The sequence below is a fragment of the Mchenga conophoros genome, linkage group LG10 (assembly GCF_057382185.1).
Source record: "Mchenga conophoros isolate Kocher_MC1m ecotype Shallow Benthic linkage group LG10, M_conophoros_male_GT1.1, whole genome shotgun sequence".
Lineage (NCBI taxonomy): Eukaryota > Metazoa > Chordata > Actinopteri > Cichliformes > Cichlidae > Mchenga > Mchenga conophoros.
In genome coordinates, this window is record NC_140535.1 from 8,380,974 (window position 1) to 8,394,758 (window position 13,785).

Sequence of the window (13,785 nt, forward strand, 5' to 3'; positions counted from 1 at the left end):
ATTGAGTGCTCCATCACTGCATGGTGCATCGCCTTTTCATGTATATGAGATGGGCTAGAGGTTACATATATCATATATGTGACATATGTCTGGAAGAGCACAAGAGGCACGGTCTGTTAGAGTAGCTCCTGTAGGCGATAGAACATAACTTAAGCTCTATCAGCATCCCATCCGTCTCCCATCAAAGAATATTGATGTACTGAATATGTCAAACTAATGCGTAGTGTCTACTTCTAATCAGCTCTAGGTGCCACATAATAATACGCCTGGCTGAATGATTTTGATCACAGTGGCTGCTCTGTATGCAAGGGTCCAGACTCTATTTCAGGGGTGTTTTTCCATGCTAACCGAGGCATAATAATCATGCATGGTTTGAACTCCTGTGGTGTCTGAGCCTTTAATGAGCTCTCTTCACAGGCTTCACTCAAACTACATGGTCACACACACACACCCAAAAAACCCACACAGGAGCTCCAAGCTCCATATATGTGTCAGTACATATGAATGTTGAGAGACACCAAGATAACGTTGAAAGTGTGTGCTAGGCTTGTGCATGCACCAAGATGCCGGTGCAAGAAATATGTCTTACCGCTTCGCCAAGCAGAAACAATAGATGCGCTTGTGTATTGAAAAATGAATATCTGTTTTAAAGTCAAGTAGAGAGGTCTGGTCCAACATAAACAACATAAGGAACAACACAGCTAAATTTGAGTATTATATGTTGATACAGGCATACAAGTGACCCAAGGCAGAACAGTAAGAAGAGGAAGCTTTATATTAGCTGAGAGCGAACTTGGAGCGTTTTGGCTGCTTCCATTGTGATGTAACATCTACAGTGACACTTTTTTAATTGCAAGAGATGTGAGCAGCCCGGATCTTATTAAGAGAGCTTCTCTCAGAGCCTTTGAGGCCAGAGCAAATAATTATCTCTCTCTGCTCTGATGGAGCTTTTCCTGCAAGCCAAAGCCTGCGTCATAAGACACAAGACGATAAGTGTGTGTCCTGGAAGACCAAAAAAAAAAAAAAACACTGGATGGGAAAACATCTCAGGGTGAATGGCCCATTTTATAAATTGTAACAAGAGGGGCTCTCAAGGCAATAAAGAAGGTCTGTGCTAGACAAAACAACTTCAAAACCTGTTGTTGTAGAAAGGAGAAGATGAGCAATCAGAAATGGTGGATTGTGCTGCTCCAGCCATTGAGCTGCTTACACTGTGGAGGAGGTGAAGAGGGCATCTTTATAAAGTGGGAAAAAGGTGTACTTGTTCTTTGCTGCCCATTCTCTCTGGTTTATGTTAAATCTGTTATCTAACAGAAAATTTATGGCTGCAGAGAGCATCAATTGAAAAGCCTCTCTCCACTTGAGAGTTAAACTATTTCACTGTGGCACTCCGTAGGTCATTTTAATTCTACCCCTGAAATAGAAATGTGGGGGTGTTCAGGTTTGGTTTCCCATGTTCCCAGAGCCATTCAATCTTACTAACTACACTGGCATCGCTTTTTTTTCTGTAGCTTTGCATCAGAATTGATGGCTGAAAAGTTTCATAGGCATATAGCAGCACCTGGGGACGACTTGTAGAGAAAAGCTCTTCAGATAACAAAGTCGGAGACATTGCCAGCAGTCAGGAATGAGAACACGGGCACTTCACGCAAAGGCACTCCTCATCAAATCGATGACTATCAACATAAGGACAGTCTAGGGGCCAGAGCTATTCATTTTCCAGGAACGTGAGTTAATGAGTGAAATCTGTAAGTGCTCAGAGCTGTTTAATCACTCTAATCAAGATCTTTAATCGTGGTGATTTTTTTATTGCTGGGTGGCGGGCAGGCCTCTCGCTCTGATCGATGTCCCCTGTCTGTTTCCGCCCAAATCACTGGAAGTTTGCATGCCATAGGCCAGGGGTTCCCAAACTTTTTTTGCCAGGCCCCCCTTTGTTTTACAAGAAAAATGTCCCCCCCCCCCCCCCCCCCCCACACACACACACACACACACACACACACACATGCACGCCCAAACACATCCTGTAACCACACACACCCATATTTTGCTCCACTGCGGTTTATTTCGCACCTCAAACATTTAGTAAACAATTAAGTAAATACAAGTAATCTGCAATAAATTACAGGTAGTAAGAAGATAAACTACTAACTCTTTTATGCTATGTCCACGGGTATTTTTGAAAACGCAGCTGTTTCTATGGTTTGGACCTTTCGTCCACATGTTAATGCCGTTTTGAATCACAGAAAACTGAGATTTTTTAAAACTCCTTTTTTACGTGCACGTGTGGACAAGGAATACAGAGTTTGTCAACGTCAAAGATATGTGCCTTTTTTCACGTCACGCTGTGCGCCACGTTATTGTTTACATGAGAAGAATTGCAGAATGGCAGATATTCAGATTAACAGTAATAATAATAATAATAATGGATTGGATTTATATAGCGCTTTTCAAGGCACCCAAAGCGCTTTACAATGCCACTATTCATTCACTCTCACATTTAGGGATGGGTACCGGTGTCCGGTGCCATGATGGCACCGGTTCTGACATAAACGGTAGTAACCAGACCGAAAAGCAGCGCACATTTCGGTGCTTTATTTCGGTGCTTTTTTTTCCCTGAGCTGTGATACACTTCTAGCCAATCATTTTACGTTTCCGAGGATAGTAGGCGGGGCCAGGTACGTACGTTCAGTTAGAGCAGAGCTACAGATTAAAAATGTCCAAGGCGAAGCGGTCAAAAGTCTGGCTGTACTTCACAGCAAAATATGCAAACTCAGCAGCCTGCAACAAGTGCTTTAAGCTGATACTGTGATACTGTCAAAGGAGGTCACACCAAGAATCCGATTAAACAGCTGGCGACGCATAGCGTTTTTTTTAAAAGCCGAGAAATGCGCCATATTTGATAGCTTGCTGCGAGACCTCACACCGTGCACGTCGGGTGGGTTGCCAGTTATCGGACCCGGAGCAACATCCCCCAAAAACCCGAAGAATAGAGTCCTGGCCCCTAGCCCTGCCAGTGTAGCAGGAGGAGGATGATGATGCAGCAGCAGCCGTTCTTCTCTGCATGAGTAGCTTCATGTTGTTCGTATGTAATTTACGTTGAGTAGGCTAACCACGTTATTACATTAATGCATGTAAGGTGAACTAGCAAACATCATCATAGCTACATGCGGCTGTCTTCTTGTTTGATGGCAGATACTCCCTTCACCCTGGCCAAAAAGGCTAAAATGACCAAAGAAAAAGAGGGAAACAGTTAAACATGAGAGGTTTTTGGACAAAGTTTGTGTTTTTTCCATTGTTTAAGCACTGCTTCCAGCCAAGAGTGATGCCATATATGCCACATAGCTGCAGAAAAGGCACACATTGTTATCTTTTTACAAAAAAAACCAGCTGAACATGAGAGGTTTTTGGACAAAGTTTGTGTTCTCCATTCTTTAAGCACCGGTTCGAGCACCGTTTAAGCACCGGCACCGTTTCAAAAGTACCGATTTGGCACCGGTATCGGATAAAACCTAAACGATACCCATCCCTACTCACATTCAACTCTCACAACCGGGGGAACAAATCGTGGCAGGATCAGCCTGATATTATTTTTATCCCAGTTTAATTTTACAGTATAAAGAGCTAACATCTCCAAAATGTCAGGAGTAGTTAGTTATTATAACAAGTGTTTGTGAACTAAAAATCAAGAATGTGGGATACTGTTTGTCCGTGATTTGAAGAGCCCAGCCCGTGCTCCCGACGAAGGGAAAATCAATTCTGCAGGGGAGACCTACTTTGGCACTTGTGCAGGTGAAGCCAAAGGGAAGATATGCTTCACCATATTTTCTAGTCTTTGGCTTAGAATGAAGTTGGTTTGGAAACATATTCAGCGATGCTTCATCTCCTGCTTTGCGTTTCTGTGGGAGCCCCGTCAAAAACCTGTCCATTATGCTAGCAGTGTCCAAGCGCTTTTTTTCCCTTTTTTTTCCCTTTTCATACCACGCCCCCCCCCCCTGCAATGGCTCTGCAGGGGGGCAGTTCCCACACTTTGGGAAGGTCTGCCATAGGCAATGGGCCTTCACTAGATGGCCTTCGTTTGCATCAACTTGGCTAACTGGCTCCTGGACGGTCTCACCTCATATTCATATATGCAGAGAGATGAAAATACACAAGCGACATGCTCAGTTAAACAGTCATTTGAATTCCGTGTTGCTCAGCCTGGCTGGGAGTGACCAGCCATTGCTCAGCACTGTGTCAGAACAGATGGTGTGTGAGGAAGAAATTAGCTACACCTTCACAGCTGCAAGAAGGGCTAATTGTGTGTAGAGAGAAGGAATGTGTTGTTTCAGTCTAAAAGCTTTTGACAAACATCTAGTAATATCTAGTAAGTAGCTGTTTACACTGATTGATCTGAGCTCACAATAGATTTTTGTCTGTCTCTTGAAATGCAGCACAGAAGTCTGGTAATTTAAAAAGGAGTTTTTAACTTCTTTCTTTAAGCGCCCACCACTCACTAGTTTCCAGGAGGGATTCAGGTGCTGTGTGATTCAGGTGCTGTCTGAGATTCTGCAAGCCCCTACTTCTAAAATCTCAGGCTCTTTGTTAAAGCATCACCACTGCTGTGTACACACTCTCAGACTTTGGTTTGTAAGCTAGACCGATCAAACATTGCCTTTGCTGTGCTTCATACTGTGAAGCTGCACTGAGCTTCAGAATAGAGCAATTCAGCAGGAGGAAAGAGAAGGTGGGGTGGGGTGGGGGGGGGGGCAGAAAGGGAAGCAGAGGGTCTGCAGGTTTTTCATTTCTTTATATTTTACTAGAAAAATTGGAAATAGGTAAAACGATTTATTGAAACATGCAAAAATAAATGGAGTTACATAGTATGTACAGTTGTGAGAAGTTATCCAGTCCAATCCTCAGACTTTTTTCTGTTTCCTGTTTATGGGCTCAAAGGCAATTTCAAAAAAAGACCTGCTCCTTGGTAGCAAAATATAAAGAAATGTAAGGTAGGTCAAGACTTTTGCACAGTACTGTATGTCATTAAGCACTTCAGCTTGATGAGTTCAAACTATTATTTTATTGCTTAAGCTAAGGTACCTGAGTAGCATCAGTCACCATCACCAATATGATCAGCACAATATGAAGGAGAATGGCTTACTTTGGCTGTGGCCTCTTTTTGGGCTAGCACACATTCACTCCCCCCACCACGCTTATACACTCTTCTTCGATCTGCAGCAGACAGCTGGGAGAACACTGGGACCGCTGTAGAGTTGTCACGTAGTGGCTAATGTATGGTGATGGATCCGGAGCCATGAATGGAAAGCCATGAATATAAACTGTATCTTTGTGGCCTCCATTGTGCTGTGTTGACAGCTGCTGGGTTGACAGATTGCCGTACAGCAGGACCTGATGGCGCTGTCACACCGAATGGCTTCTTCTCTGCTGGGCCATCTTCCAGCTATTTCAGCTCTCCATCGCACTTTTCCTAATCTCATTCTCCGCACCATCAGGGCACTGATAGCAAGTGGCTCAGAATACATGGCGTTGGCAGCTATATTTAATCTGAGAACGCAAACACTCATCTGATTAATGCTGTTTCCACGCTGAAATGAGCCACTGAATCCTTTTACAATCCAGTTTGGGAAAATGGTTCTGCCACAAGATGCATTTGAGGCAAAGATGAACCTATTTCTGTTACTGAGGTCCATCCATCCATCCATCCACTGTAAAAAATAAAAAAAATTTCTAATGGAAGACCTGAGGACAGCAGAGAATGTTAATACTTTTAAAGCCAAACTTAAAGCGCTATCTCTACCCTTTTACTTCGGCTCACACCTTTTAGGTGTTTTTTTTTACCCTGTTTTATTTATATATTGTGCTTTGTTATCTTATGTCTTCAGTTATACATTAACAGTCTATAAACAGTGACAAATACCACTGGATTGCATTCAGCTTCAAACAGAAAGAAAAAATATTACCTATTTTATTCTGTGATTTCTGTGTGGATTAATGAATGCATGCAACTGCAGAAAGTCGTAAGTCATACCACAGTTTGTACCATCCCTTTATTGTATCAGCCAATATCAGTGTTCAAACTTACAAAAAATTCTGATGTATCGGCATGCTGAAACTCTACGAAAGCTCCTTTGAAATTTTATTTTTAGATTTTAAATACACTGATCTAACAGCTTTCATTGGTGCAAATTATGATTTTTGTAAACTCCTGCAGCAGGGATGGTATTATGTTTTTGAAATGCGCTTATTTGCTTTCTTGCACACAAACATGAGAAGAATGATAAAATATCAATATGTTGCATACAAAGATAGGTAGGCCAACAATGTTGGCATCATCCATCCATCCATCCATCCATCTTTTTCCGCTTTATCCGGGGCCGGTTCGCGGGGGCAGCAGCCTAACCAGAGAAGCCCAGACCTCCCTCTCCCTAGCCACCTCCTCTAGCCTATCCGGGGGAACACCAAGGCGTTCCCAGGCCAGCCGAGAGATATAATCACTCCAGCGTGTCCTGGGTCTGCCCCGGGGCCTCCTCCCAGTGGAACATGCCCAGAACACCTCACCCAGGAGGCGTCCAGGAGGCATCCTTGTCAGATGCCCGAACCTCCTCAGCTGGCTCTTTTCGATTTGACATCATTACTAAAATAAATATTGTATTACACATCACCCATTACTTTTCTTAAAACTAATGCACTACGTTACTTAATTATTCACTGGAGAAAAAACCTTAGGAATGGCCTGAGGCACATTGTCGTCTTAGTTTCCTAATGAGGATACATATATGAAGGTTTGAAGCCTGACTACTCATCACTGCTTCTGTTACCTGTTGAAGTTCAGGCTCGTTTTGGCATCCACAGCTATATGATCACCTGTGCAGATGATTGCAAAGAGCCAAAGCTCTGATGCCAGCATAATGCTATTGTTTCTGTACTAGGCGTAGTTTCTGTGCTACCATCTCTCTCTCATCCTTTCATACAATAAAATAAAAGTAATGTCCATATTTCCACTCCACAGTGACTTCCTAAGGCTGGTTAGTGACGTGGCTGGTTTGATTTCCTGTGCCATCACAGGAGGTTGAAACTGATTACTGGTAGGCTTCACTTATTCTAATTGAAATCAATTAATCTATTGATTTCTATTGAGCTGCCTCCATCCTCAAAGACCCCACATACCCTCAACACGGACTGTTCACACTTCTGCCCTCGAGATGAAGGTTTAGACGTGTGAAATCCAGAACGGCCCGGCTCAACAACTCCTTCCCCACTGCTATCAGACTCTTGAACAGCTGACCTACCACAATTGCAATTTGCACATACCTCACTTGTCTTTACTTACTTATTTTTGTAATTATTTATTTATCTTTCATTATTTTTATGCTTTTTTTTAAAATCTTTTTTATCGTAATGTCTTGTCTTATTTTATCCTTATTTATCTTGTTGCTTCAACTCTACCCAACTTGGCATTTGTGTATGGACAGCAAAGGAAGAATTTCATTGCACAGAGAAATGCTATTTCTTCTGTACACATTACAATAAACACTTTGAATCTTGAATCTTTGAATCTATTATCTTTGTGCTGCTGGTGCCTTTTGGAGCATTATCTTACAATTATTATGGCTTGCAGTGTGGTACAGACCATCTGCAGGAAGGTTGTCCTTTAGATTTCAGGATTGAAATTCTAGTATTTTATTAGTCTGTTACTTAGCACTAATTGGCCGTAGGGCTGGGCCATATTATACCGTTCATGGTAATACCGGTATTGTCATGGTCTGGGGTCAAGCGACCCAGTATTTGAGTTCCATGTATCTTCTGTATTCATTTGCACCACCATGTTTTCACGGTCAGTCTTTGCAGTGACCATCATAGTCTCTGAGTTTTCTTAGTTTGTCACAGTATTAGTTTTCCCAGTTTAGTTATAGTCTAGTCACGCTATCCCTGCTTTGTTTGTACACTTTGTCTTCAGCCATAATAAAGGCTTGCTTTCTGTTAAGTTCACTCCCGTCTACTCACTTGTGTACGCACCTGGGTCCATTACACACACCACCGCACGGCCTGTCTCTGCAGACTAGTGATGTTCGATTCGTGAATGAATCGTTCAATACTCGAGAATCACTTTACTGACTCGTGAATCATGATTCACAAGCCCAACTGACTCACTAACTCGTCCCTGTTGCTGTTAGCAAACTAATTCCATTAGTAGAAATATATCTAGCTTATAATTAAAATTGTGGGGGGGAAAACAACAGCCAGTTTCGTAACAAAAGCATTTCTGCCCTGAACTGGCAGAAAAAACCCTGAGTAGAAGCTCACATCAAGAAAATAGCTCCTCGGTTCAGAGTAGCATCGCGCTGCTAACATGCTAACAACACATTTGAGCTACTCACCCCCTCCCTTCCTGTGCTGAATCATAAGCATAAGCGAATCACTCAGGACTCGCTCACCCCCTCCCTCCTGTGCTGAATCATAGAGCGAACGAATCACTCACTCACTCACTAACCCCCTCCCTCCTGTGCTGAATCAAAGAGCGAACGAATCACTCAGGACTCACTAACCCCCTCCCTCCTGTGCTGAATCAAGGAGTGAGCGAACGAATCACTCACTCACTCACCCCCTCCCTCCTGTGCTGAATCATAGAGCGAGCGAACGAATCACTCATTCACCCCCTCCCTCCTGGCTCACAGCTTCTTCTTCTTCTTGGTTGGCAACCAATGTTAAGGCGTATTACCGCCCCCTGGCTCACAGCGCAGTGGACATTTAGATAAGAAAATATATAATTGACACACTTAAGGAAAATACTAATAAAATACAAATAAACAAAATAAATGTTTATTAAGCAATTTTGATAGGAAATTGCTTAATTTTAGAAATGTTTTTGCTCTTTTTTTCTCTACAAAATAGTTTTTTGTTTTTTTTTAATCATCCATCTTAGCAGTGGGATTTACATGAAAAGGGAAACAAATTAAGTTTGAGTGAAAATGTAAAATTTTTGCACTCTCTGGTCAACTGACTCAGTGAATCAAATGACTCAAAACTCCCGATTCACTTTGGTGAGTGACTCATTAACACTCGATTCAGTAAAAAGAATCAAATTTACCATCACTACTGCAGACCGTGACAGGTATAATGTTAGACAACGATAGGAAAATTAAATATCGCGATAGAATATGAGTAAAACGCACATGTGCAGTGCCTTTGTTTTCATACGCACATGGCCGATTGTTGAGTGAAACAGATGAACCAGAATTGGTTTGTAAAAATGGTGCAACTTCAGTGATGTGGAACTGGTTTGGTGTTTGTCCGTCAGATACACGACAAAGCACATTTTTTTGCAGAACATGCAAGCGGCCGTCGTTATTGTCGTATTTGTCAGACTAAGATGCTCTTAAATCTGGGAGTAATCTGGGTCCTAAACTCCGTATGCTTCAGGTCAAACGAACACTGCAGCATCACTGAGAGTTAAAAACTGTCTAAATTCTTTCATCTTTAATAAAACGATCAGCATTGCTGCTTTACCAGGTGTAACTATGAAGTTTAACTTCCAGGCATCCATGAAAACAAAATTTTTTACATTTAACGGAGTTAGAAGTTAACAGGAAGCTAGCGGAAGTTAGCTCGCTAGTTACCTAAGCATGATATTGCATGTTCTGACTGAGAGATTTCTGAAAAAATTCAAACGTACAGCTCTGCTTTCACTTCCAACATAAATGAAGACAGGAAACTAAACAGCAGTGACGTTTGTAGGGTTACTGAAGTTGGGCTAGCTGGTATATAATGATGTGCTACGTGATCGCTAGCGACACAGCTACGTTAGCATAACATAAACGGTGAAGCTGGAGGACGAACACTTAACACTTTTCCACTTATAAAAGTTAACGTTAAGGTTCCTGATAGTTAGAGACAAATGCAATCGCATGGCAGGATGCTGTAAACGGACCAAACTTCAGTCAGGAGAACAACTGAGATAATCCATCCACAATACGAGGTTAGTCATTAATATACTGCAACAACATGGGAATAGAGCAGCTGCCAGAGAATTCAACATTAATGAACCAATGGTACAGAAGTGGAGGAAGCAAGAAGAATGAGTTTGCTAAAGTTTGATTTATCTGACTGCTTTGTTTCGCTTAATGTGCCTTATAATCCCGTGCACCTTATGGTCCGAAAAATACGTACTGCACACTGCAGTTTAATGTTGCAAAGCACCTCTTTTTAACTTCAGTGGATATTATACATGGTTATGCTCAGGATATGTCAGCCCATTTCTACTGGAAATGCCTTTTGGTTAAACTTTCAGCAAGGAATTTGCATTTGCACTGTTACATTTTTATAAAGCTTTAATGTACATAAAAACCAGCTTCTTGTTTAAGTGAAAATAAATGGAAGATTGTCTTTTTGTGCTAGTAATGTTGTGGAGTTGTATTTTGTCTCGCATAAATTATATCGTCAGTTATATCGTTATCGCAAATTTTCAAATATATATCGTGATACATTTTTTTGGCAATATCGCCCTGCTCTAATTGGCCAATCACCAAATATGAAAACACCACACACCAGTAGGTTTAGATTCAAAGACACAATGAATGCAGTTTTACGGTCAAGGCAAGTATCTGTGTTTTTAGCTGTGTGGTAAATCTCGGTGGATTTCTGTGTGAGCACAGTGCTGGATCTCTTTCATTGTTCAACGTGACATAAACATTATAGTTGCTTATTAATACAAGTGGGTCCCAGTCAGTCTTCCTCTGTGATGTTTGGCTCTCGGCCACCATTTCACAGCTTTATTAATTCTCTCCCTTTTCACTCCCACCTCCAACCTTCTCTCTGGCTCTATAACTCATTACAGCTCATTACCACAGCCCAAGCTGAACTTGGAGATGGTTTAGAAGTTGGTGTGAATTTACCGGGAGATGGGCTTCGGCGCGCAGTGAAATTAAGAAGCCATGTCCTGTCAAGCACATGTTCTTGCACGGCTGATCTATGAGTATCTGTAGATTAAAACGGGACTTGTTCAGATAGGCTAGTTGAATTATTACTGTCTCCACTGTAGAGCTGTCACTGCTCCTACAGAGGCAGCCTGTAGTGCTACTGTGGCTGCTGCTTGTGAAATTTACAGACTGGGAGGATGTAGCCTAAAGCTGTATGCATAAACAGTTTTGCCTTTCTGATTTACTCTGTGCATTTTGTATTGTTACATTCACAATGAAATTAGAGCGTCATTACAGCACTGATCATTTTGCTCCTCTTCTTTTGCCCCTACTAACAGCCACAGCCATCTAAAAAAAAAAAAGCCAAATATGTTAGATTAAAAAATATGAATACAAATCTACAATATGACCGAGACAGTAATTGATTTTTCTGTGCCTCTGCAGAGATCCTCATTATTCTGTCTGTGTCAGCTGATAGAGAGCTCCACAAGCTGCTTGCAGTTACTCTCAGCTCAGTTGCGAGTCCCGGTGCTCACTTGCAGAATAAAACATGCAGTACTGGCCCGCCTGGGACCAGAGAGGTTGACAGTGAATCATCAGAATGTGCATAATTTGGCTGAGTGTAATTTTTGGTCAGGATGCAGTCAGAAGACAGCCTTTGCCATTTTTTCTGACTCTGTGTGATAGCGGGGCACGACACGCCTCCTACGCGAGCTTCTGGCAGTTATGACAGATAACAGTTAGTTTTGCCAGTTCCTCTGCTGCAATCGGTGCTGTTATTAAAGGCTGCCGTGTCACTGTTCACAGACCTTCACATAGACTCTGGTTAACACTGAGAAGAATTCAGATTCATCCTTGTTCGCTGACTGCTGAACCCGCTATTTAAAGCTGCGGATTACTGATGAACATGTGTTTGCTTCTCTGTTAACTGTTGTGTTTTCTTATCCTCAGGTACACAGAAGAAGAAATCCGACAGAAAGTAAGCACATTCAGACAAATGCTGATGGACAAAGAAGGCGTTATCACCAGAGAAGGCTCCCACACACAACCAATGTAAGTTACGTCGTCAGCTTTGATATCTGTGACACGTGCATTAGAAGGTCAGATTTCCTAGTGGTGCACACTAGTTTAAAATCATCAGTCAGCTGCATCTGCATTTATAACCACAGATAAATGCAAATGTAAAAAGTAAGGAAGAGAAGGGAGAAACGCCCTTCAGCCATGGTATGAGTGTTGATGTTACACAGTTTGACCACTACGTGAATTTGGTCACCACTTTTGAGTAGTGACGATACCTAAGATGCAAACGACAGAAATGAGCTTTCTCTGAAAAGTAGCTGGCCTCTCTCTGAGAGATTGAGTGAGTTCAGTCATTCAAGAGGGGCTCAGAGTAGAGGCCCTACTCCTCCACATTTAATGGACCCAGTTCAGGTGGTTCAGATATCTGACAAGTAGAGCTGGGCGATATAAGATTTTTTCATATCACGATATGTTTTTTTCATTTCAGGCGATAACGATATCTATCACGATATAACCCAAATAACTATATTTGTAAGATTTAAATGTGCCGTTGCTCACAAGTAAAATGTGAAATAATCAGCAGCTTGTTTTTATTTAAATATTTATTTCCCATAATAAGTTCAACAGGGAAGATGTACTTAAGGAACATGAGACTTTTTCAGATAAATAAAGGCAAATATTGCAAACTACACAAAAGGCAGTCGCTAAAGCGTTTAAGTTTTAAAATAGAACAAACGAAACAGACTACTAAATTGTCAATTCCACTTAGAAACAAAATATTAATTCTAAAAATAAAGCTTAGTTTGTTTTACAGAAGAACAGACAAAATTGATTAACTTTTATCAATATCAAATAAACTGAGAACCAAAAGGAAAGTCTCAATCTCTCCTTGTTGTATAGCTTAGCTTTTCAAACAGTTTTAACAGTTACTTTAGTCTGACAAAAGCCGAATGACGAATTAGCGCTTCCGGTCAGAGACTGAGGCTACGTCCACACATACACGGGTATGTAGGGGCGACCGTGGCTCAGGGGGTTGGGAATCGCATCTGTAACCGGAAGGTCGCCGGTTCGATCCCTGGGCTCTCTGTCCTGGTCGTTGTGTCCTTGGGCAAGACACTTTACCCTACTTGCCTACTGGTGATGGCCAGAGGGGCCGATGGCGCGATATGGCAGCCTCGCTTCTGTCAGTCTGCCCCAGGGCAGCTGTGGCTACAACTGTAGCTTAGCTCCACAAGTGTATGAATGTGAGAGTGAATGAATAGTGGTATTGTAAAGCGCTTTAGGTGCCTTGAAAAGCGCTATATAAATCCAATCCATCATTATTATTATTTTTGAAAACGGAGATTTTCCGTTTTCGTTTTAAAAAATAATCCCGTCCACACATAAAGGGAGAAATGAAGGAAAACGCTGCTATGAACATGCCAAAGCAGCAGGTGGAGCTAGATTCCTAACCGTGCAGAAATGTTGGCCAATCAGAAGTCTAGAAGCCTCGGTGGGAAAAAGTAAACAAAGCTGGGGCATAGAAGCAGAACCGAGTCGCATGTGTGGAGGGACAGTAACTGTGTGTATATGTAAGCATTTAAACACTGCAGAGAGTAGAATTAACAGTAACAGTATTGTAGAAATTCATTTCACCGAAACAATAACGTGGCGCACAGTGTGACGTCAAAAAATGCGATACATATCGTTATCGTTCTATCGCCCAGCTCTACTGACAAGAATGATGCCTCTTGGGCGTCTCCTGGGTGAGGTGTCTGGGGGCGCATAGACCCAGGACCAGAAGCACTTCAGTGTTCCCTGGATAAGCAGGAGGCGGTGGCTGGGCAGAGGGAGGATTAGGCTTTTCTGTTAA

At 42.1% G+C, this 13,785-nt stretch overlaps 1 protein-coding gene across 5 annotated transcripts in view; it reads left to right on the forward strand.

Moving 5' to 3' along the window:
• srrm3 (serine/arginine repetitive matrix 3) overlaps nt 1–13,785 on the forward strand; it is a 142,896-nt gene that overhangs the window by 80,439 nt on the left and 48,672 nt on the right. For all 5 annotated transcript variants that reach the window (XM_085288350.1, XM_085288353.1, XM_085288351.1 and 2 more), the window contains one exon: nt 11,865–11,966. In XM_085288350.1, coding sequence (XP_085144476.1) covers nt 11,865–11,966 — 102 coding nt within the window. The remainder of the gene's footprint in view (nt 1–11,864; nt 11,967–13,785) is intronic.